General features: G+C 42.1%; 1 protein-coding gene across 3 annotated transcripts; it reads right to left on the bottom strand.

The window, feature by feature from the left end:
* Positions 1 to 8,511: 8,511 nt before the first annotated feature.
* On the bottom strand, positions 8,512 to 21,771 carry LOC129743988 (spermatogenesis-associated protein 20). 3 transcript variants are annotated; one of them, XM_055736253.1, is made up of 6 exons: positions 21,643 to 21,771; positions 21,049 to 21,576; positions 10,552 to 12,147; positions 10,282 to 10,490; positions 9,785 to 9,994; positions 8,512 to 9,725 (listed from the first exon to the last, which is right to left on the bottom strand). In XM_055736253.1, exons 2-6 carry the CDS (start codon positions 21,468 to 21,470, stop codon positions 9,460 to 9,462), a joined length of 2,703 nt encoding a protein of 900 aa, XP_055592228.1. In that variant the 5' UTR covers positions 21,471 to 21,576; positions 21,643 to 21,771; the 3' UTR covers positions 8,512 to 9,459. The 3 variants fall into 3 exon arrangements, with proteins under 3 accessions (XP_055592228.1, XP_055592227.1, XP_055592230.1); XM_055736252.1 differs by having other exon boundaries at positions 21,049 to 21,718; XM_055736255.1 differs by lacking the exon at positions 21,643 to 21,771 and having other exon boundaries at positions 20,975 to 21,099.
* Between the last annotated feature and the right edge of the window lie 969 nt (positions 21,772 to 22,740).

The following is a 22,740-nucleotide window of genomic DNA, read 5'->3' as shown; positions in this document are numbered from 1 at the left end:
TATCTTCAATACCCGGGCACTGGCTCAATGATTTCTTTATGACTGAGGATCGATGACCTTCCAATAATTTTCTTTCGTACAACTTCATATAGGCTCCGGTGCAATGAACTCTCATGAATCCCAACATCCCATGGTACTGACCCAACGACCTTATTGCTCCAGACCGACGATCAATCAGTTTAGGTTCGAGTACCTTTCAGTAGTGGCTTTAAGGCGACGACCTTCTAAGTTTAAAGTTCAATTATTTCTCAGTAGCACTGGTCCAACAACCCTTCAATGGCTAGACCTACTTTGCATCGATCTTTTTATCCGATGGCCTTAAATCTGTTGAGCGACCTGCTTATAGTTAAATAGTTATATAGTTATAGGACCTTTCAGTGGCTCCAAATTGACGAGCTTTCATGATTTTAAGTCAGACGGATGTCCTAATGATTCGATACAATGACCTTTTATGGCTCCGGTTCGAGGACATTTATTTATGTCACAGACCCAACGGCCTTATAATGGCTCTATGTTCGGTGACTTTCCAGAGGATTCCGTTGGACATCTTTGCTTTGATATTGAGCCAGAGACCTCCCATCGGGAGCCGAACTCGTAGGATTTGCAGATGATGTAGTCCTCTTGGCGAGGGGCTCCTCAACAGCGGAGGTTGAGCTACTGGCCACGGTAGCTATCCAGGAAGTGGAACGCTGGATGCACTCCAAGTGCCTGCGTCTAGCCCACCACAAAACCGAGATGGTGCTTATCACCAACCTGAAATCGACCCAAACAGGTACCATTGCCGTTGGACCGTGCAATATCGTGTCCAAACGGGCAATCGAGTACCTAGGGGTGATGATTGACGACAGGCTCAGCTTCACGAGCCATGTCGAATACGTGTGCAAGAGAGCGGCAATGGCCACGGCCGCACTCACACGAATGATGCCGAACTCCTCGGCTATCCAAAGCAGCAAAAGGCGGATCCTCGCAAGTGTGACCACTTCGATCTTGCGGTACGGAGCAGCGGCCTGGAGGCAGGCCTTGGGAGGAAGCTGTAACCTGCAGCGACTTAGCAGCGTTCAGCGGCTGATGAACCTGCGGGTTATCAGCGGATACCGGACCATGTCGTCCGAAGCCGCCTGTGTAGTAGCGGGTGTTATGCCCATCTCGGTTTTGCTAGAGGAGGATGTCTATTGCTACGACAACAGAGACACGCCCAACGTTCGAGATCTCGCCAATGAGGACTCGATGTCCAACTGGCAGCAGCTGTGGGACAGCTCAACGAGAGGAAGGTGGACCCATCGTCTGATCCCGCACATCGGGAGCTGGATCGGAAGAAGGCACGGTGAAGTGGACTTCTATATGACGCAATTCCTGACTGGTCATGGATTCTTCATGAAGTACCACTACCGGTTTGGACATGTGGCTTCGCCATATTGCCCAGATTGTGGTGACGAAGAGGAAACACCTGAACATGTGGTGTTTGTCTGTCCGAGGTTTGCGGCGGTACGTACTTCCATATTTGCCGCCTGTGGGCCTGACACGACAGCAGATAACGTTGTACAGAGGATGTGTGCGGATTCCAACACTTGGCATGCGGTCAGCGATGGGTTCACCCGGATCATGACTGCCCTGCAGAGGAGCTGGAACCAACGGCAGTCCGCGAACGGTGTAGGATGACTCCATCGGCGGGGAGCATCTGAGTAGTGTGCGTCCGATCCCTTGATCGAAGTTACAAAGATAAGGCAACATCTTCTGCGTAGCGGAGGTCAGGGGTGCGCCGCGAACGTGTGTAGGATAACCCCAACGTCGGGGGGTATCCGAGTAGTTCCGCTTCCTAAGAGGGAAACTGCGGGGATAAGACTTTACCTTCCTCGTAGCGGATCTCGAGGGAAGAGGGTTAACCACTGTCGGGGGATACCCACGGGTAGAGAGGCTCTCGACGCCGGGCGAGCCTCTCGAGTCGGTGTAGGATGTCGTCACCGTCGGGAAACATCCGAGTCGTAGTGTTCCAAGTCCCGAATGTGTGCCGTGACAGGCGCGAGTCTAGGATAAGCTGCTCTCGATTTGGCACACAACGGGCAGGAAAATCCGCGGGCCAAAAATCCTAGGGTTGCCAACCAAGGGGGATAAAGAAGACCGGACAACGGTCGGAGTAGACAGACCCCATCGACGGGGGGCTGTCGAGTAGAGTGCGTCCGACCCCACGGTTTGAAGTTACAAAGATAAGACAATACCTTCTGCGTAGTGGATGCCGTGGGTGCGCCGCGTTCGTGAGTAGGATGCTCCACCTTCGGGGAGTATCCGAGTAGAGCGGTTCTCAACGACAGAAGCTGCGGGGATAAGACTTGACCTTCTTCGCAGTGGAAATCGTTGGGAAAGGGTTATTCCACGTTCGGGGAATACCCACGGGTAGAGTGGCTCTCGACGCCGGGCGAGCCATTCGAGTCGGTGTAGGATGACGTCTTCGTCGGGAATCATCCGAGTCGTTGCGTTAAGTCCTGCGCGTGTGCCGTGACAGGCGCGAGTCTAGGATAAGCTGCTCTCGATCTGGCACACGACGGGCAAGGTGGCAAACTTCGAACCCTGAAGATAAGAGGTCGGGCTTCGAGTCGTTAGAGGAGAGGTCAGGCCTCAAACCTTCAGGCGGAGAGGTTTTGCGTGGTCAACCCCGAGTCTTTATGATAAGAGGTCGGGTCCCGAGTCGTAAGAGGAGGGATCAGGCCCCTTACCGACAAGAGGAGGGGTACAAGTGGTCACCTCGAGTCATTACGAGGAGAGGTCAGATTTCAAGTCGTTAGAGGAGAGATCGGGCCTTGAATCGTGCAGAGGAGAGGTAAACCTCGAGTCGATGCGAGGAGGGGTCGGATCTCAAGTCGTAAGAGGAGAGATCAGGCCTCAAGTCGCGAAGAGGAGAGGTTTGTGTGGGAATCTCGAGTCATTGCGAGGAGATGTCGGTTCTCAAGTCGTTAGAGGAGAGTTCAGGCGTCGAGTCGTAAGGATGAGAGGTTTTGCTGAAAGTGGTCTCATTAATGAGTATTGCCTTTGAGCGCATTAGCGCGAATAGACCTCCCACTATTGAAGCATAGTGTACTAAACAGTTCGAGGTGGGAACCAGGTCTGCGGCCCCAGGTGGAGTTTAGGGAGTAGGGGGTATACACGGAGTATATCATGAGTCTTCCCATTGTACCCATGGACCCAGAGTAGCAAACTGGGGGGACGCGGTGCCTTGGAATACAATCCGTTAACCGGGATTTACCACCTGTGGTTACCAACTAAAAAAAAAAAAGAGACCTTCCACAACGTCACAGTGGTTCTTTATAGCTTCGACCCGACAACCTTCTATAGCTCATGTTCGACAATTTTTCAGAGGCTCGCGAACTTCCATGTTACTTATAGCATCGGCTTGAGGTCTTTTCAGAGCCTTCAGCGGACTGTAGCCTTTCGAAAATTTTCAGACCAACCTTCCATGACTCCGAATCGACTCTTTCGATCCGGTTCCAGCCCGATGACCTTCATATGGTTTTCCGTCTCGTTAACCTCCCAATTCTACGGCCTGACGACCTTCCATGGCCTAATAACCTTCCAATGGTTGCAAACCGGCAAAAAACAGCGTGAAGTCCTGCATTCGGATGCTTTCCACAGCGTTTGTACCAGTCCCTACTGGTTCTGGTCCATCTGCGTTGACCTACGTTTGGCTGAGACACAGGCTGTCCCTAACTCAAGCCCCTGAGGGCGAGTGGGGATCGCTCACTGTGTCTCCTTTTTTGTAACCACCACTTCGGAGTTCGCGATGGCCGAGACTCCATTTATAATCCGCACCGCACCAACCACCTTCGTTCCATCACACTTATGTTCAAACATAATAGGCCTGGGTGATAAAACCACAATTTAGGCATTAGTTAATGTCCGACTGCTACTGACTAGAACTTCTTACGGATCTCTCTCCTAGCAGCTTAATTTGATTATCTCGCCATTACACCGAATTTCAAGAAGAGCAAATAATCCATAGAATGATTAATTGCCACACCATATAATCAAACTGGAATTAAATCACGATACTTGTGAATAAAATTCTTGAGATCGAAACGTCCAAGCGGCAATCAACGTGTTCCAAGATTATAGTTTTGGTGTTCTAGGAGAAGAAATGGCGTGGCGGCAAAGCCTAGCCGCCGAAATCCGAACTGGGTTGATTGAAAACAGTATTTAACGAGCTGTATAGGTTTCTTTTTTTTACTACCAACCTGATGTAAGTAGAATCGCTTGCTCATCAACCCGTCATGCACTTTGTAAAAAAAATACCACTTCGAACAAAATATCTTTTCAAACACAGCTGAAAGTGAGATGGCTAGGGTTCTGGTAGCACAATGTCTCCTTGATGTTCGCTTCGTGATCATTGGTTTTGTTAAGCTAGTCATCTTCAACGTCGAATGCTGTATTAGTGAGATTGGATCGGTTATCATGAGTACCTAGACCAGGGATGGATTATTCGATGCCTAAGTGCTTGTCAATCTTTTCTGTATAATAGTTTTGATCATGCTTCCGTGATGAAAGTAGGATTATTGGTTGATACGGACTTAGATTACTGAGTTTGGACCGAATAGCTCATGACCAATTGACTCTTGGCTACAATTGGTCTCGTTGCTTATGTTCTGTTGTATCTGTTATTAAGTGTTCTGTAATACAATAACTCTAGCTTCTCCTACTCTAATATTTTATCCAGTTTTGGGGAGTAATACCCATTCTAAGGCTGCGTAACAAAACCATGTCACATGCTGCTGTTGGAGCAGGTGACATGGTTTCGATCCGAACGTTTTCCACCGCACCAACTCAACCATTTCTGCCTGGCTCTGGTTCGAAGATCTACCAGTTCTTTTCCGATAACCTTAAAATAGTTTCTGGTTCGACAACTATCTAGTGGTCAATGGCTTCAAACATTTTCCAAGTTTCAATGACATTTCAATGAATCTCAGTTCAACAACATCTCATAGACTCCTGGTCCAGCGACCTTTGATGGCTTCAACCGGACGACCTTACAATGGCTCCATTTCACAACCTTTCCTGAATTCGGCAAACTTTTCAGTGGCTATTGGTCCAAAGCTACACATGGTCCTACGATCCCCAAGTTATTTCCCGTCCTTTGACTTCCCAAAGCTCGTACACGACAAACTACTTCGGCTTTATCTTGACGACCTCCCGATGACTCCAACTCGATGACCTTCCGTCCTAAGAGCCGAATCGGATCCTTAGAAGATTCTAGATCCAAAGTCACTGGAAAGTAATTCTATAAGACCATCGAACTTAGAGTCATTTCACCTTTCAGTTTCACCGACGACCTTCGATTACATCGGCTCAACGACCTCCACCTAGTTGCGGTTGGACTATCTTCAATTGGCCCTAATTTAACGACATTTTAGGCACAATTTTCCAGTGTGTTTGGATAACGTGCCGCTTTTAAGCCTAACCCTTTTCTGATACCTCATCTCGAGGCCCTTTCAACGATTCCTAGGCCGACAACTTTCCACTTAATCCGTGCTCAATGACCTTCCCGTGGCTTTGTATTCAGCAACTGTGGAATGGCTCTCGACTAGATGATCTTCTTGAGGCCCTACGACCTCCCATTAGGTTTGGCTCGACTATCTTCCATAACTTTGATCCGGTTGGATTTTTAAAACTTTGCATAGCTCAACATGAAAAGAAGCCCATTCAGAATGATTAATTGCCACACCATATAATCAAACTGGAATTAAATCACGATACTTTTGAATAAAATTCTTGAGATCGAAACGTCCAAGCGGCAATCAACGTGTTCCAAGATTATAGTTTTGGTGTTCTAGGAGAAGAAATGGCGTGGCGGCAAAGCCTAGCCGCCGAAATCCGAACTGTCGACGAGAATCTTGACTTCTTTTACCATGGCCCTATGCAACGGAGAATCGACTTGGGACCATTAAGTAAGTAGGTAAGTGAAGAACTGATTATACAGATGAAATTGAAATACAGATGGCGAATTGATTGTCACATAGTATCGGGATAACTCGTTCTCCAAAAATCTGCAACAGTAGATGGCGCCACCAAAAAGTCTCTTGGATAGTTTTGGACAGCGCAGGATACTCCGCCTCGCACGAAGACAACGCAACAGTTGCTTGTCGCTTTACGTTCTATGACACAGCTCAACCCATCATGGTGTAAACATAGCCAGTTGTAGATTTCCGGCTATCAGGATTTCCTCCCCAATCTGCAACTGAGTATCCAACTAAATGACCCCCTCGGCAGTACTCAATACGGTTGGAAACATTTCCCTTCAGATACTCGAATATCTTCTTCCCAGCTTCCCAGAGTTGGAGACCAGGGTTACTGCAGAATTGGCTGACCTGATTCACGGGGAAACTTGTATCCGGCCTCATTGCATGAGCCAAATACGTCAGCCAACCAACCCTTGTACGGAACCTCCTTCATCTCCAGAATTTCGTCTCTCGTGATCGGGCACATAGTCTGGCAGTTTCTCATGTTGAACCGCTGCAAGATGTCCTCCACGTACTGAGCCTGATCGATCCACAGTGTAGTTTATAATCAGCTCGGTCACGGGAAATTCGCCAACCGAGACAAAGTTAAGCCTCTCAAAGATCCTTCATTTTGAACCGCTGACACAAACGAGCAGACAGTACAGACAATTTTCCACCTTCGATTGCGATAAGCCAAACTTCTTCAGTTCTCCATCCAGTTGTACGTTCCACACTCGTCCGGATTGCTTTAAACCATAAAGCCAACTCCCAGGTTTGATTCTCCTCCAAAGATCGAATCTCCTCACGCATGGCGGCCAATTAACGGCCTCGATCCGACCTCGCAAGGGCTTCAGCGTAACTCACGGGATCGTCAGTAGCAACCAAGGATGTCTCTGGGGAATTTTTCAGGACAGTAAATGGTGTAAAATCAACGTTATCGGAATATTTGCTGGAGGTCGTCGCTCCCGGCCGCTGCGCCTAAACTCTAGCTGCTGATCAGCCGGTCTACTAAGTTGCGGTGGGAGCGCCGAAATAGCATCCTCGGATTGGGTAACAGGTTCTTCCATCTGCATCTTTGTCAATTTCATAAAATTGACAGGATCTGACCAAAGCTGTTGGCTTTCCCTCTTTGACCAAGATGACATCACGGCTGATGAACACTTCGTTGCGGACCGAATCGTACAACCTGTATGCCTTGGAATCTTCGGCATACCCAACGAAAATGCATGCCTGGGACTTTGGATCCAGCTTCTTGCGTTTCTGCTTCACCACATGCACCATTGCACGTGAACCAAGGGCCTTTTGATGATGCAAGTTCGGACGTGTTCCGGACCATGCTTCCTGTGATGTTTCCCAACGCTCTTGATGGACACCGATTAGTTATGCAGGCTGCGGTCAAAATCGTTTCAGCCCAAAGCTGCTTCGGCAATTTGGAATCCTTCAGCATCGCACGGGCCTTTTCCAGAAGAGTGCGATTCATCCACTCCAAAAACCCATTTTGTTGCGGAGTATATGGGCAGGTTTTCTGGTGCTATGATCCCCTTCTTAAGCTTTTACGTTTTCTTCTAGTTTCTGCAGAGACCTAGACAATCCCCTTCAGGGATGGGTGTACGTCTATTCTGAAACCCTTAAATAGACTCCAATCCCCATATTCCGGTAGCAGACTAAAAGTAAAAATGTCATTTTGTAGGGATTTTATTAAATCTTAGTCTTCTTCCCACAACTACAGATCCCTTGCCAAATCATCAACTTACGAGCAAATTTATCTGCGAAAACAAACTTGAATCTACCCGTAACATTCCCCTTTACGCTTCGCAAGGTAAAATTTGTTACCGGGTATTTGTCCAAAATCCATTTTGATATAAGTTTCGTCCTTCCTTGCACTGGTTTTGGCAACCAGGTTCACCCCCAGCGTCCTGTTGGGGTGTTTGCTTGCATGATACGATCGCACGCCTTCTCGCAAACAAATTCTTCGAGCTGTACTGCGGTTCATCTTGAACTTTTTCGCCAAATCACGCAAGGAGATTCCAGGATTATTGTGAACTGATCGAATTACCTTTACTCGCAGCTTCCGGTCACATGTTCCACTTTTACGCCTGGTTTGTTTTTCTCGATCCACCGTAAGGGTCTCCCGGTAACGTTGCAGCACCGAATTTACAGTCGATTTTGGATATTTCAGGAATTTCGCGATCTTTACCCCTGACCACGTCGGTTTGTGTGCAGAACTTTCTCTCGCCTTTTGCGTTCCATCGTCGATAACTTTTGACTGACTGCTTGATGAAATTTTCACCACTAAGTAAACAAAACATCCGGATAAAAACACTGTCAAAAGATTCGCAATGTGACAACTAGGGGCGTTGCAGTAAATGAAAAGATGCGACCAGATTCTATGTGAAACAGACTTTAATGAAACAATCTTCCCTTAACTTGCAGAAATGTAAACACGATACTCTTGAATAAACTTGTTTTACACAGCATCTATCATGAAAAAAAATTAAGGCTTTCTTTCCAATCACAAAACTTATCTCTCTGTAATATATTTAATAGTTCACTATTGTTTATTGTTAGCGCATATCGGTCAAAGAAATGTGGAGTAAAACGGTAGTAAAATTGATCGTAACAGCTGCAATATTGCCGCACATTCTATGCTAATGTGTATGCTTCCCACGTAAAGTTCGTTTCGTTTTTTCGTTGGTTGTTCAATCCCATGCATTAGTTTTTGATCGATTCCATCGGCGATTCTTATATTCCATGGTATCAAAAGGTTTACCGTGACCAAATATTGGCACATTAGTTTTTTTTCTAATATTTTTATTTGCGGTTTGGATTGGCATTTTCCGCCCTTTTATCCTCATTAAATCACATATCGTGTAACGTTGTTTGACTATTGAATTCCTTTATTCTGCTTTCCTCCTTTCCCTGTGTCTCTAATAGTGCTAGTAATAATGTGTATATATTTCTGGTTTTAGAATCATGCTTGCTTACTATAGTACGGTTTATTTATCGAATTGGTAACTAGAATCCGATTTGTTTTCAACAAATTACATACTACAAGAGTTTAACCACGTAAAAGTGAAATGATGTTACTATATTAAAATAGCTAGTAAAAATATTTATGAGTTGCTGAAGATGTACGGTTAAAATGACTTTTTTCCTTAATTCAATGATATTCCTTTCGGTGTGCCGGTTATACTTCCCTAATCCCTCATCCATGATATTTACGATGTTTAAGCAATATAAAACATGTACTAATAACCTGAAACTTTTCTACTTTTCTCAAGATTCGAGCACGCCGATGACGCCAAATAGAAAAAAAAGTAGATAATCCTTCATTTTTTTCTTTTTTTCGAAACACTAGTTCTACCCAAAAGAACCAACTACTCGCGGCCTTCAGTTCCTCAATTCCGCTTCACTACAATGTAACAAACTACAGTGTACAGTGTGCTAGCTTCCGCAAAGAACCTTAGGCCTCGAAGAATCAGTTCTCGTACTCACCGTAGTCGAAAACGTGCTTCGCCTGCAGTTCCTCGATAAGTTTTTCCGGATCAGTCACCGGAAGCTGGCAAACCTTGTTGCGGCAAAGGTAAGCCGTCGGTTCGTCGTGAAGCATTTTGAAACTCTCCAGCGATTTTCCTCCCAGATGTTGATCCGGTTTGGAGGGATCGAGCCGGACGATAACCAAACCGGGCATGTAGAACTGTCGAACCGCGTCCAGCAGAGCCGTGGTTTGTAAACTTTGAGGACCTAAAACCATTTTCAAATGTATAAATGTTGTGGAATGGAAAACGTGTCGAAATTCTTACCGACAACCACCAGCATGTCTCGACCGTGTTCATCCAACAGCATTGCGGACATCATTTCCGGTAGGACGTATCCGAAGGGAGTAACGTTCGAGAAATAAGCCAGCAGCTTTTTAGCCTTTTCATGATACGCCGCATGCTCGAAGTAGTCGCCTAGCAAGAGTAAATTGTAAGCCGAAACACTATTTCCACAGGGCTCGGCACCGTCGTGATCTACAAACATTTAACACGATATAGGAAGATTTCAAAAATAAATTTATAGGAACGTTTCCACTGCAAGCTACACTTGCGGGAAAAGATCATGCTTCGTCAACTGCTTTAAGCGCATGGAGTCAACTCTATTTGACTGCACCACTCCAAAATTGTTGATCATTTAGGAACAAATTGATGACATGTGATAAAAATGCTACCATGCTACCATATTAACAAACATAAATAACGGTGATTGAACTCTTCATGATATTGATTTCGTTAATTTTCTTACCGAGTTAGGTTCTTACCTTCCTTCAGCCGCACAACCACATTGGCCGAGTTGGCCTCCGAGTAGAAGTAGGCACCATTGGTCTGGTCCCAGAACAGTTGGTCCTGTATATCCTGCAGTTCTCTCGCCCATCTAAGCGCACTTTCGTCCAGCGAGGCACGGTAGTAATCGATCAAACCCTTGATCAGGAACGCGTAATCGTCAATAAAGCCGTAGATCGGTAGTTCACTACAAATATATTAGTGATTAACAATAGATAGGTTTTAAAGGAAATTTAACTAAATCTTACAGTGCCTTTGCCGTCTCGGTCTCATCGCCATAGCAGGATCGCAAAAGCTTCTGGGCTTTAACATCGAAGAGATTTTCACGAATGAAAGACACCAAGTTCGTCACTGCCATCAGGTAATCTCCCCGATTGGGTGCATCGCTAATGCATGCGAGTTGGGACAGTCCGGACAGAATCAATCCATTCCAGGCGCAAATGATTTTCGTATCCAGATGTGGTCGAGGTCGTTTATCGCGAACTTCGTGCAATAACTCGTTTCCAACTTTAAGGATGCCTTCAACCACTTCTGCAGTGGTCTCACACTTATCGGCAGTTTCCTGCACCGAGCCGTATACAATGAGTATGTTCTTGCCCAAAAGATGACCATGAGGATCGCTACTGGGCTCAACGTTTCCGGTTTCCTGAATATCGTAGTGCTCGGTAAAAACCTCCACTGGATCCACCTTCCCAATGTCTCCAAACTTCGACACATTAGCTCTCAGGAGGTCACGCACTTCCGCGAAAGTCCAAGCATAAAACGCTCCCTCAATTTTATCCTTACTTTCCCAGGTCGGCAACGAATCAGCATCCTCGCCACTATAAAACCCTCCAGCCGGATGTAGCAAGTCCTTGCTGATATACTTGAAAATACTATCCGCAACATCTAAATACAGCTGCCTCTTGGTCATTTTATACCCATTCGCATAGGCCATCAATAGCTGCCCTTGATCGTAAAGCATCTTTTCGAAGTGAGGAACGTGCCACTTTTTATCGACCGAATACCGTGCGAAACCTCCAAACACGTGATCATAAATTCCTCCAGCCGCCATTTTATCCAAGCTATTTAGCACCACTCCCAAAGTCTTACTCCTCGGATCCTGCAGATGACTATGGAAGATCAAATTCAGCTTGGACACTTCCGGGAACTTTGGAGCTCCTAAAGACCCACCCCAAACGGGATCAAAATTACGTTTATAAATCGTAATCGCTTGCCGAAATTTATCCTCGGCACTCAGCACCCGCTCCGGCTCTTCCCTATGTTTATCGTCCACGTTTTTCTTAATTGCCTCGATGATAGACCGTCCCGTCGAGGCCAACTCCTGCCCATCGGTAGCCCATTTGATCTTGAGCTTCAACAAAATCGTCGTAAAACCAGGCATTCCCCAACGATCCTTTGGAGGAAAATAGGTACCCCCAGTGACCGGGGCCAAATCCGGTGTCAACCAAACCGACATCGGCCAACCTCCAGATCCATTCACAAGCAGAATAAAGGTCATGTACAGCTTATCGATGTCCGGGCGTTCCTCCCGATCCACCTTGATATTAATGAAATTCTCATTCATGATCTCCGCCACCTCTTCGCTTTCGAACGATTCTTTCTCCATGACGTGGCACCAGTGACACGTACTGTAACCCACCGACAGAAAAATCAGCTTGTTTTCCGCCCGGGCCCGGGCAATCGCTTCCTCACCCCAGGGATACCAATCGACCGGATTGTGGGCGTGCTGCAACAGGTACGGCGATTTTTCGTTGATCAACCGATTGGTGTGCTTCGGGGGTTCCGAAGGCGAAGACGTTCCAGCGCCCGATGCCATCGTGATGTTGCTGGTCGAGAATGAGCTTTTGAAGAAAATAAAAGTTTAATATAAGCTAGGAGTAATCCCGTCTGGATTGTGGAAGAAATCTAAGGTCTGCTTGAGCAAATAGCTCAGCTTATAATGCCACACAAAGCCCAAACTTTTAAAATCAGGTTTAAAATAGACTACTTGATTGTTTTAAAAAAATGAAAGGATATTCATTATCACTCTGAGCTTGACCAAGATATTTTATCCCACGCACATGTGGCAGAAATTCTTACTAGTCATCAAAAGAATTTTATAGAACATTGAAGGGCTTTTTTTCAAATTAGTTGATATCCTATATGATACTTCAAATCTTCTAAATATACAAAAAATTTTTTTCAACAGCTTTTACGCGAATTTCGGGAATAAGCACTCTTTTATAACGCGGTTTTCGCAATTAACACGGTATTCGAGAAAAAATTGTTCTTTCAAAGGAAAACACTTCTCATCTTTCACATATAACATCCTATTTCTCACTCCTCACGTCTTACTGCATACGTGTTACGCCTGACTTTTCACATTACTCGCCTCTCTTCTTACGTCTCACTTCTCAAGTTTCACTTTACTCTTCATGTCTAATGTCTAACTTTTCACGTCTTAGTCTCATTTATCATTTCTCACATCTTACGGCTCACTTTTCATTTTTCACTTTTCAAGTCTCACGTTTCACTTCTAATGGGCGTCTGACTTCTCACATCTAACTTCTCTCGTCTCACATTTCACGTTGATATAATACAATGGTTTGGATGAGGGATGATAACACAATGAGTTTATCACGAGCTTCATAAGTCGATGGTTACTATTCCAAAATCTCCCCTTAACCGTGACTATTGCATCCCAAGTGCTTGTCTTCCGGTTTCGAATGACCAGTGTACATTTGGTCAACAGGTCCGCCGTTTGATGTTTGGATAGAATATGTTACAACTTGTCAGTAACTTTCTCGCGCACAAAATGATGTCGGATGTCTATATAATTGCTTCGCTGTGAATATTCAACTGGCCTCTAGGTACGACGACCTTCCATGATCCCTTATCCGACAACCTCCACCTGGCTCCGAACCGACGACCTTCCAGCTTAATTCTGGGCTCCCTTGCTCGAAGCTTGCTCCTGCGCCTCGACGGCTTTCCTGAGGCCGGACGTCACCCAGTGGCCGACGACCTCCACTTGGCTCTCCGGTCCGACGACTTTCTATGGCACCGGCTTGACGACCTTCCGTGGTACCCCGCTCGTAAGTCCTCCAGTGGCTCCTGTCTCGACAAACGAAGTTTTCCTATCCAGGAGACAGTGCTAGATTCTCGGGAGGGATTCGTGATTGCTAAAATTAACGGCATCTTTTTCTGCAGCTGCGACGCTCCACCAAGATGGACAAACGGGGAGTTCAACACAATGTTGGATGAACTCGCTCACGAACTGACAGGAAGGGCCCCTGTAGTAAGAGGAGGAGACTTCAACGCTTGAGCAGTTAACTGTGGTAGTAGATGCAACAACCCTAGGGGCCACAGTCTACTAGAGTCCTTCGCGAGACTGTGCGACATGACCTTGCCCAGAAGAAATACACCGGAGTGGTGGCGACGACCAGCTTACTGGTGGACTTTAGAAATTGCTTCAAACTAGCTACCTAAAAGCCAGACGACGAGCTCAAAGGGCGAGAAACGAAGCTGATAGAGAAACGAGAGGTACCGTTTACCGAGCAGCCATGGGGCCAAGCCTATAAAGTTGCACTGTCGAGATTCGGTGACCCCCGGTGAAAGAGATTGTTGCACATCTTTTCCCGCAGCATGGCCCTACACAGTGACCACTTACCCTGTACGACGAGGGTGTCCTCGACATCGAGCCAGTAACGAACAAGGAACTTGTGGCTATCGCTAAGAAACTTACGGTTGTTATGTATGGTACGAATGCTATAAAATATTCAATGAGAGAGAATACCAAAAGAGATTGGTCTCGAAGCATGTGAACAACAATAAAGGTTGGTCGGGCTCATTCTAGTCTGGACCAGTATCCGAACAACTAGTGTTTTTTATTTAACAGCTACAGTATATCCGAACTTAGTTTGATACATATATATAATTTGTTTTAAAACATTTGGTGGCTGAACATAAAAGTGGCGACGAGTGATAAAAAAAAACGTACAGTTTTTAGCACGGAATCCAAAGAAAAAAAAACTAATTCCATAGCGACATCGGAAGCGTGCATGTGGTTTGTCGTGTGTGGAATAGACTGTTGCCTATAACTGCTAATTGGAAAAATTTATATATGTGGATCATTTCAACTAGCTATTAGCAAAGTTGGTTGAGGAGGTCTTAAAAAGTTGAACGTTAAAAAAAAAACTTTAAAAGGGTTTATCAAATAAAATAAATAAGAGTTGTGTGGCAAAATTACAATTTGGGTCAGCAACCATACATGCGGTGTAATTCTTGGATGCTACGCCATTTTGTGCTGAAGTGATAAAACCGCGATCGGATAATAAGGGTATTGTACATTACTCTATTGTTTCATCAGACGTTAGTAGCCTGTAAAGGAGGTGAGCACCACAAAAGAAAAACCGTGAGCTATAGAAATTATTTAGTGATCTGCACCAATTTTGAGTCGTGAGCCGTTGCAAAGTGCATCGCAGCGAAAGAGACCTATAGAGCGTGGTGAGACGGAATATCAGCATCATCAGGGAAGGCGTTTGGTGATAGAGCGTAAGAAAAAAAAAAAGCCAAGTCACGTAAGTCTATTGTATACTCTATTGGTTGATTTTGTATTTTTAGAGCAACTTGATCGACTACATCATCTTTAGTCATGTCATCATTAATTGGTACAGTAGATCATTACGTGAAGGGGTCAAAATTTGCTCATTACTTGGAGCGAATTGAGATGCTCTACCAACTTAACAATGTAGCTGAGAATTTAAAAAAAAGTTTATTTGTTACCTTAAGTGGTCCTATAATTTTTGAAGAAATCAAATTACTTTTTCCGGGAATGAAGGTTGAAGCAATCGATTATGATATCATGATTCAAAAACTTAAGGAACGGTTGGATAAAGATGAACCTAATATGGCTAGTTGTCATGCTTTTGATAAAAGAAAACAGGGGAAAGATGAGCCTGCCGAAAACTTTATTCTAGCTGTAAAGTTGATGGCTGAGGAATGTGGTTTTGGGGCATACAAGGACACAGCAATTCGAAACAGAATTGTATTCGGATTGAGAGATGAGGAGCTGCAATTTAAGCTGTGGAGTAGAGATGACTACACGTTGGAAGATGTTGAACGCATTGTGGTGAGAAGTGAGCTTGCCAAATTGAGAGTCAAATCCATGAGGGAAGGTGGTGATGTAATGAGGAGCATAAATTCGGTAAAATATCGCTTGGGAGATACGCATGAAGGGAGGTTCGTGCGTGATGATTATCAACATTCCAATTCAAGAAATCGTTTTCCCAATCGTAACCTAAGGCACAGTTGGGATCGCAATCGTGTTGAGTTCAACAATGCAAGGAGAGGTCGGTATAGTGATAATTTTCGCTCGAGATTTGACAACAGGGAAAGAAGTTATCAAAACCGTTTTTACAACAATGAGAGAGAAATGTATCCTTATCGTCGAGGTTCACGCATGGAAAATTCACATGCAAACGTGGTGTGTAACTTTTGCAGAATGAAGGGTCATGTGAAACGCAATTGTGCTGATTATGCTAGGCGTCGGCAAGTAAATTTTGTTGAACAATCAGATGAGAGTTACACGCTCCTTGTTTTAAACTCAAAATTAAGTAGTTCTGGTTCAAAACAGCACTTCTGTTGCAGCCCTCAACTTTGAGTAAGACTGAGCAAACGCAAAAACTAAGTTCTGACTGGCATACTCAAACCTAAGTTCGAAAGCGAGTTCCATTTTTTGAACTTTCTTTATGCCTTTATTCGTAGCTACCCAAAATGCAGTTCTCGCAGCCGAACTCGCTAAGTGCTTTCAGTTCAACACACGCGAGGAGGGTTCAATTTTTAGTTCATTAGATCGATCTCAGTTTTGCTCCTCCGCCGAAGGAAAAATGGGATTAGTTTGAGTTCGCAGTTCGAACTTCCTTTTGAACCATCGCAAGGAGGAAAAAAGGAACTCAACTTTAGTTCATAAAATCGAACTATGATTTGACCACGGTCAAACAGCACTTCAGTGGCAGCCCTCAGCTTTGAGTTTGATTGGGCAATAGCGAAACTAAGTTCTCACAAGCATACTCAAAACTAAGTTCAAAAGCGAGTCCCATTTTTTGAACCGTTTTTTATGCCCTTGTTCGTAGCTACCTGAAATGCGGCTCGGCAAAAATGGCACAAATGGGATTAGTTTTGAGTTCGCAGTTCGAACTCCATTTTGAACAATCGCGAGGAGGAAAAAGGGTACTTAACTTTAAGTTCATAGAACACAGCAAAAAATTTCTAAAAGTACACGGAATCTAAAAAACGAGTGATCAATTTTTTCTTGAGTGTAATTGCAAAAAGATGTAATTTTAAACTCCTTTTGATGTAATATTAGACTTTTTTCAAAAATAGGATAGAAATAAACTGTTTTGATGTAATTTTACATTGCGTCGTGTAAAAATCAACCGGTCAATGAAATTCATGTCACAAACCGTGTAAAGTTAGATCTGTTTGATTTAAAATTGTATGCAAATATTTAACTTCTGCCTTTTTATATTTCGTTAGTTTGCGCACAAAGTAAACAAGTCGAAAAATTATTCGGAAACGAGTCGATCAAAGGCGTAGCTACCTACAGCAGCACTTCTAGAGTCTTTTAAAGTCGTAAGTATACGTGAAATGAAGAATGCGGTTGAAACTGACTAGTTTTTTCTCCATTACAGCAAGGTCAGATATTTTCGCAAAGGCTGATATTTATCCGGACAGTTATTATCCGAACAAACTTTTGTCAGATCAATTAAAGTATCCAAGTGCTGACCGAAAGATCATGATGTTCCGGAACCATTCGAGAATACTGATGACGCTGAACTGTAAAAACATCCGCGTGTTGGGAATCATCGGATGCAACAACAATTCCAGCTTGACGTGTTTTAATTTTCAGTTTTGTAAATAAATGTGAATTAAAAATAATACATGTGGGCGTATTAATTCAAAGACAAAAGCAAAAACCTGAATATTTAGCAAAAATATCAATATTTACGATAATAAATTTAAAAATTTACATCCCTGTGTATTTTTACACGACGGCTTTAGTGATCCGATCTCGTGCATTGGTTTCAATCTAAATTTACACGCCTTAAAAATTACATCCTGGAAAAAAATAAACCGTGATAGAATTTTACATCGAAATCGATGTTCCGTTTTCGTGCATCGTTTTCGATCTAAATTTACACGAATTTTTCTTGCTGTGAATCGAACTATGTTTTGAACCTCGGTCGTACTTAATTTTGAGTTTAAAAAAAGGAGCGTGTACGATTTTAAAAGGCTTCGAATAAGGGATAGTGAAGAGGAAGATGATGACGAAGACGAATATCCGTGTATGATGATTTCGACAAGAAATAAAAGCGGCCCATGTCAGATTAAAGCTTTAATTGAAAATAGGGCGGTTCACATGGAAATTGATTGCGGAGCGGCGGTTTCGGTGATAAACTATGAATGCTATCGGAGATATTTTGGGGATGTTCCTTTGATCAAATGCAATATCCGTCTTACGGTTGTAAGTGGACAGCGTTTGAATATTTGCGGAGAAATATGGGTATCAGCTAATGTTAATAACATAAAATCGAAAGCCAGGCTAATAGTTTTAGCTGGATCACATAAGTTTTTGCCTTTATTGGGCAGAAACTGGCTCGATATCTTTTTCCCAAATTGGCGACAGACATTTTCAAAATCTAATATTGCGGTAAATGCGGTTGAAGAGGGTTTAGATTCTACAAATAAATTAGGACATGAAGCAGATTTGGTACTCAAGGACAATCAACCAATTTACAAGAAGGCATACGAAGTTCCCTATAAATTGAAGGAAAAGGTGGTCAGTCATTTGGGTTTTTTGGAACAACAAAACATTATTACACCTATTGCAACTAGCGAATGGGCATCGCCGATAATTATAGTGCCAAAGAAGAATGACGATATTCGTATGGTTATCGACTGTAAGGAACACCTGCAGCGCCCATCGCAATCAATTGAAGATCTTCAAGAAGCAGCCAACTAATTCAACCATACAAGTACAGATGAGAAGGGTCAAACGGACGATGGACAGCGATTTAGACGATGAAGAAGATTTTTATGGATTTCCGGAGTCACCAGCGGCGACTAGTAAAAAGAAGGTTTTGAGAAAGGGAAAACGTGGTGTTTGATGGATATGCCGAAAAATCCATACAACACTCGAAGCAAAGCCAGGTACAAGGAATCCAGTGAAGACCTATCATAATAAGAAATTTAAAATAATATGTCAAAGTGAATTATGAAATGCATGGTGAAGAAAGTTTAATTTCACAATATTCGTTAAAAATGTGTTCGAGATAAAAAAAAATGCTTTGAAGCGATAAGTGCTTCGTTCGAATTATTTTTATCAACTAAAGGATGAAGGATTGTTATGTACGGTACGAATGCTATAAAATATTCAATGAGAGAGAATACCAAAAGAGATTGGTCTCGAAGCATGTGAACAACAATAAAGGTTGGTCGGGCTCATTCTAGTCTGGACCAGTATCCGAACAACTAGTGTTTTTTATTTAACAGCTACAGTATATCCGAACTTAGTTTGATACATATATATAATTTGTTTTAAAACATTTGGTGGCTGAACATAAAAACGGTGAATAAGGCCCCTGGTCCGGACGGAATCCCAAATGCCAGTACAGGCCATTCAAACCAGATACTTTCAAAGTGGTGCTACAAAAGTTTCTCGACGAAGGATCGTTTCCCAATTCGTGGAAAACGGCGAAGTTGGTGCTACTACCGAAACCTGGGAAACCCCCAGGGCATCCATCATCATACAGAGCGATTTGTATGCTAGAGGATAATATTCAACAGACTTATGTTGAACAGAGTTCGGTTTTCGGAAAGGGAGATCTACGGTATTGTGTTACCGCTTACTAAACTACCAACAGGCGTGCAGATAGTCGGATTTGCTGACGATATCGTGCTCATGATCACCGGCGAAACAATCGAGGAGATAGAAGACCTTGAAACAGTGTCCGTAGAAAGGGATCGCATCTGGATGGTGGAAGTTAAGCTTCACCATAAAACCGAAGTTCTGCTCGTGGCCAATAAAAGAGTTGTGCCGCACATGGAGATTACTCAGAAAGTTAAGCTTGGTCCACATTAGGCAGCTTGAACTGCAATTTTTGTTATAAGACGAACTTTGTTGTGTGTTGTTGTTGTTGGAAACCTGAGACGGTCTCAGTGTCTCCCGAATAAAATGGGAGACGCTGAAACCGTCTCGAGACGAATTGTCTACTAGTGTGGACTAGGCTTTAGAAACTATCGAAAGCTAAGGAGTAACAACAGTATAGAAACGATTTTGAAAAGCGAGTTTTTGTTTTTATCTCCGTTTGACTGCGCTGTGCAGGTGAAGTGTTTGGTCTTCATTTTCAACGATAACGATTGCTTGTTATTATCCCGATCCTTTTTTTTCAAAATTAAATACTGTTTGTCATTGTTTAGTAACATATTCAATAAACAAAAGTAAAATTTGCGAAAAAAAATCAGAAAAAAACTAGAAATTGCTGAAAGAAAAATTGCGGCTCCCCCTTACCCCATAAACAGGCTAAACGGAGAAACAAACACAGTCCATATCAATTTTCGCAGCAGTTTTTTTCGCATGGCATCCATCTAACTGATTTTTTCAACATTTTTTAATGTTTGTGGCATTAAGAAGAATTAAGCTAAATAAAGCATATCTAGTAGATGAGCAATCCCCATGTGAAATAGTTGAGTTTTTATCAAAATACATAATGAAAAAAGAATTCTTTACTATGTGTATACCAAACTTGTACACATTGGACATTTTTATCTTTAGTGTTTTACCCACGTTTATCATGATGAGAAATTTGGCGTTTTTTTAAGTTAGAAATTATAATTTAATTTTTCGGGGATTTCCATCCTGTTGAATGATTCATCCCGTAGAAACTTCTGCTCAAACAAAATAAAGGGAATTTAATTCATACTTTCTTTAACACATGGCATAAAAGTACTTATTGTCTGCAAAGATAGAATTTTTTTTATAGTTTACTATTCAAACACGATAATTTTTCCTTTTTTCATTCCTGATTCATCATCTCCGTATGCTCTTTTTTCGTCACCCTAGCAAGAGATGGCATTCCGGGCATGAAACAACACTTAGAAAAAATAATGTTCGTAGATTTTGTAGAAGATCAATGCAAACCCCAAAGTTATTCCCATCATTAAATTGTAGTAACGAAACAGCTCTGTGGTTGATTTACAGCTTTTTCAGGACGAAGCATGATTGAAACATATTGTTTGCACGTAGTTGAGATAAGGATTATGCTTCCCCATACATATAAATTTCCGTCTAGATAACGATAAAAAGTGGCATTGTTAACAACAAGCTATAGTGTGACTAACCAGTGAAATTTAGTCCATATCTTACATGTTCTCTTATCAAAAGGTAAATATTACTTTTACATCACTAAACAAATTAACTATCATAAAAAGTTTTTTTTTAGATTTTTGTCAATGTTTTCCTGCAATATACAAAATTCCGATACACTCCATTCGATTTTGTTTCAATCATCGATTATCGAAAAAAAAATGACAGGATTTTATGCACCGAAATCAATCAGTCTTTCGAGCCACCGAATCTTTGTCTCTATCAGCATTATCAATTAAAATCAATGAGATAAAGCCACAACTTACCTTGATCGAACAATAAAACGTTTAAATTAAACCGAGCACTGAACCGCAACTTTAAAAACTTAAAATTTACTAACCGAATTTGCCGAAGACAGATGCAGTCTGGAGTGCTTTGTCCCAGTTGGCTCTGGAGCAAATATTGATCTGCCGAAAGTGGTGCTGTGATGGTCCAAGTATGCTGACGGTGGTGTTGCTGATGCTGATGCTGATCCCGATGATGACGGCAACAAGCGTCGACGTCGTAGTAATGATGATGGTACCGTACTGATGGTGATGAGGCTGCTGATGATTGGTGCTGAAAACTCCCCCCGCTAATAATACCGCAGGACGACGATACAGGCGCCCCCGGGATGCTGTTTCCCCATGCAACAACAGTGCCGGATCTGTCGCAGCTTCCGATTCCACTACCTACTGTTGACGCTGCCGGATTTCCTCCTCGGATGCTAGTGCGCAAATAGCCTACCAGATTGTGCACCCTAGCTGCGGAACCGTGGAACATAACACCCGGATAAATCTGACAACCTCCGCTCTAGCTCTGGGTTATTTTGGGATTTCTCCTTGTTGTTGCTGTCTTCCTTTCCCGATGTGGGGAAAGCTGCTGTTCTCTGCTAAAACACACACTGATTATGAAATGATTTTCCACAAGGATATTTTCCACTTTCACCACCCACTGAACGATATTAAAGCGAAACAGGAACTCCCAACTCGTTTGCCGATTGCAATCTCTTTCTGTGTGCGACCATTCGTAACAAAAACATTGAATTTTCCTCGCGAAAGCTTAAACTGACAGCAGCTGTCAGCTGCAGGCTGGCACTTTTGCCCGAGAAAATGACGGTGTGTCGATGGTAGATTTTTGTTTCGAAACTAACTTAATTGATAATAACATGAAAACTCATGAAAATTAATTCATAATTTTGAAATTTTTAAGATTGAACATTTTTAAATTTGACCTTTGAATTTTGAAACTTTGAATTTTGAATATTTAAACTTTGAAATTTAAATTTCGAATTTTGAATTTTGAATTAAGTATTTAGAATTTTGAATTTTGAATTCTAAAATTTGAATATTGAATTTTAATTTTTGAATTTTGAATTATGAATTTTGAATAATTTTGGATTTTGAATTTTGAATTATGAATTTTGAATAATTTTGAATTTTAAATTTTTAAATTTTGAATTTTGAATTTTAATTTTTAATTTTTGAATTTTGAATTTTGAATTTTGAATTTTGAATTTTGAATTTTGAATTTTGAATTTTGAATTTTGAATTTTGAATATTGAATTTCGAATTTTGAATTTTGAATTTTGAATTTTGAATATTGAATTTCGAATTTTGAATTTTGAATATTGAATTTTGAACTTTGAATTTTTAATTTTGAATTTTGAATTCTGAAAATTGAATTTTGAATTTTGAATTTTTAATTTTTAATTTTTAATTTTTAATTTTTAATTTTTAATTTTTAATTTTTAATTTTTAATTTTTAATTTTTAATTTTTAATTTTTAATTTTTAATTTTTAATTTTTAATTTTTAATTTTTAATTTTGAATTTTCAATTTTTGAATTTTCAATTTCGAATTTTAAATTTTGAATTTTTAATTTTGAATTTTATTTTGAATTTTTAATTTTAAATTTTTGAATATTCAATTTCGAATTTTCAATTTCTAGTTTAAAATTTTGAATTCTGAATTTCCAATTCAATAATTTTGACTTCTGAATTTCAATTCAAGAATTTTGAATTCTGAAGTTTCAATTCAAGCATTTTGAATTC

Source organism: Uranotaenia lowii, chromosome 2, assembly GCF_029784155.1.
Source record: "Uranotaenia lowii strain MFRU-FL chromosome 2, ASM2978415v1, whole genome shotgun sequence".
Taxonomy (NCBI): Eukaryota; Metazoa; Arthropoda; class Insecta; order Diptera; family Culicidae; genus Uranotaenia; species Uranotaenia lowii.
Note: the sequence above shows the minus strand (reverse complement) of the source record. Positions and strands in the feature narration are given on the sequence as shown.

Bases quoted from the DNA above. Each gene is read 5' to 3' on its own strand.
- LOC129743988 (XM_055736253.1), bottom strand. From the start codon at position 21,470: ATGTTCCACGGTTCCGCAGCTAGGGTGCACAATCTGGTAGGCTATTTG. The intron at 12,148-21,048 runs GTTAGTAAATTT...TTTCTTCAAAAG, and splicing joins ATCTGTCTTCGGCAAATTCG to CTCATTCTCGACCAGCAACA. The intron at 10,491-10,551 runs GTAAGATTTAGT...ATATATTTGTAG, and splicing joins ACCGAGACGGCAAAGGCACT to TGAACTACCGATCTACGGCT.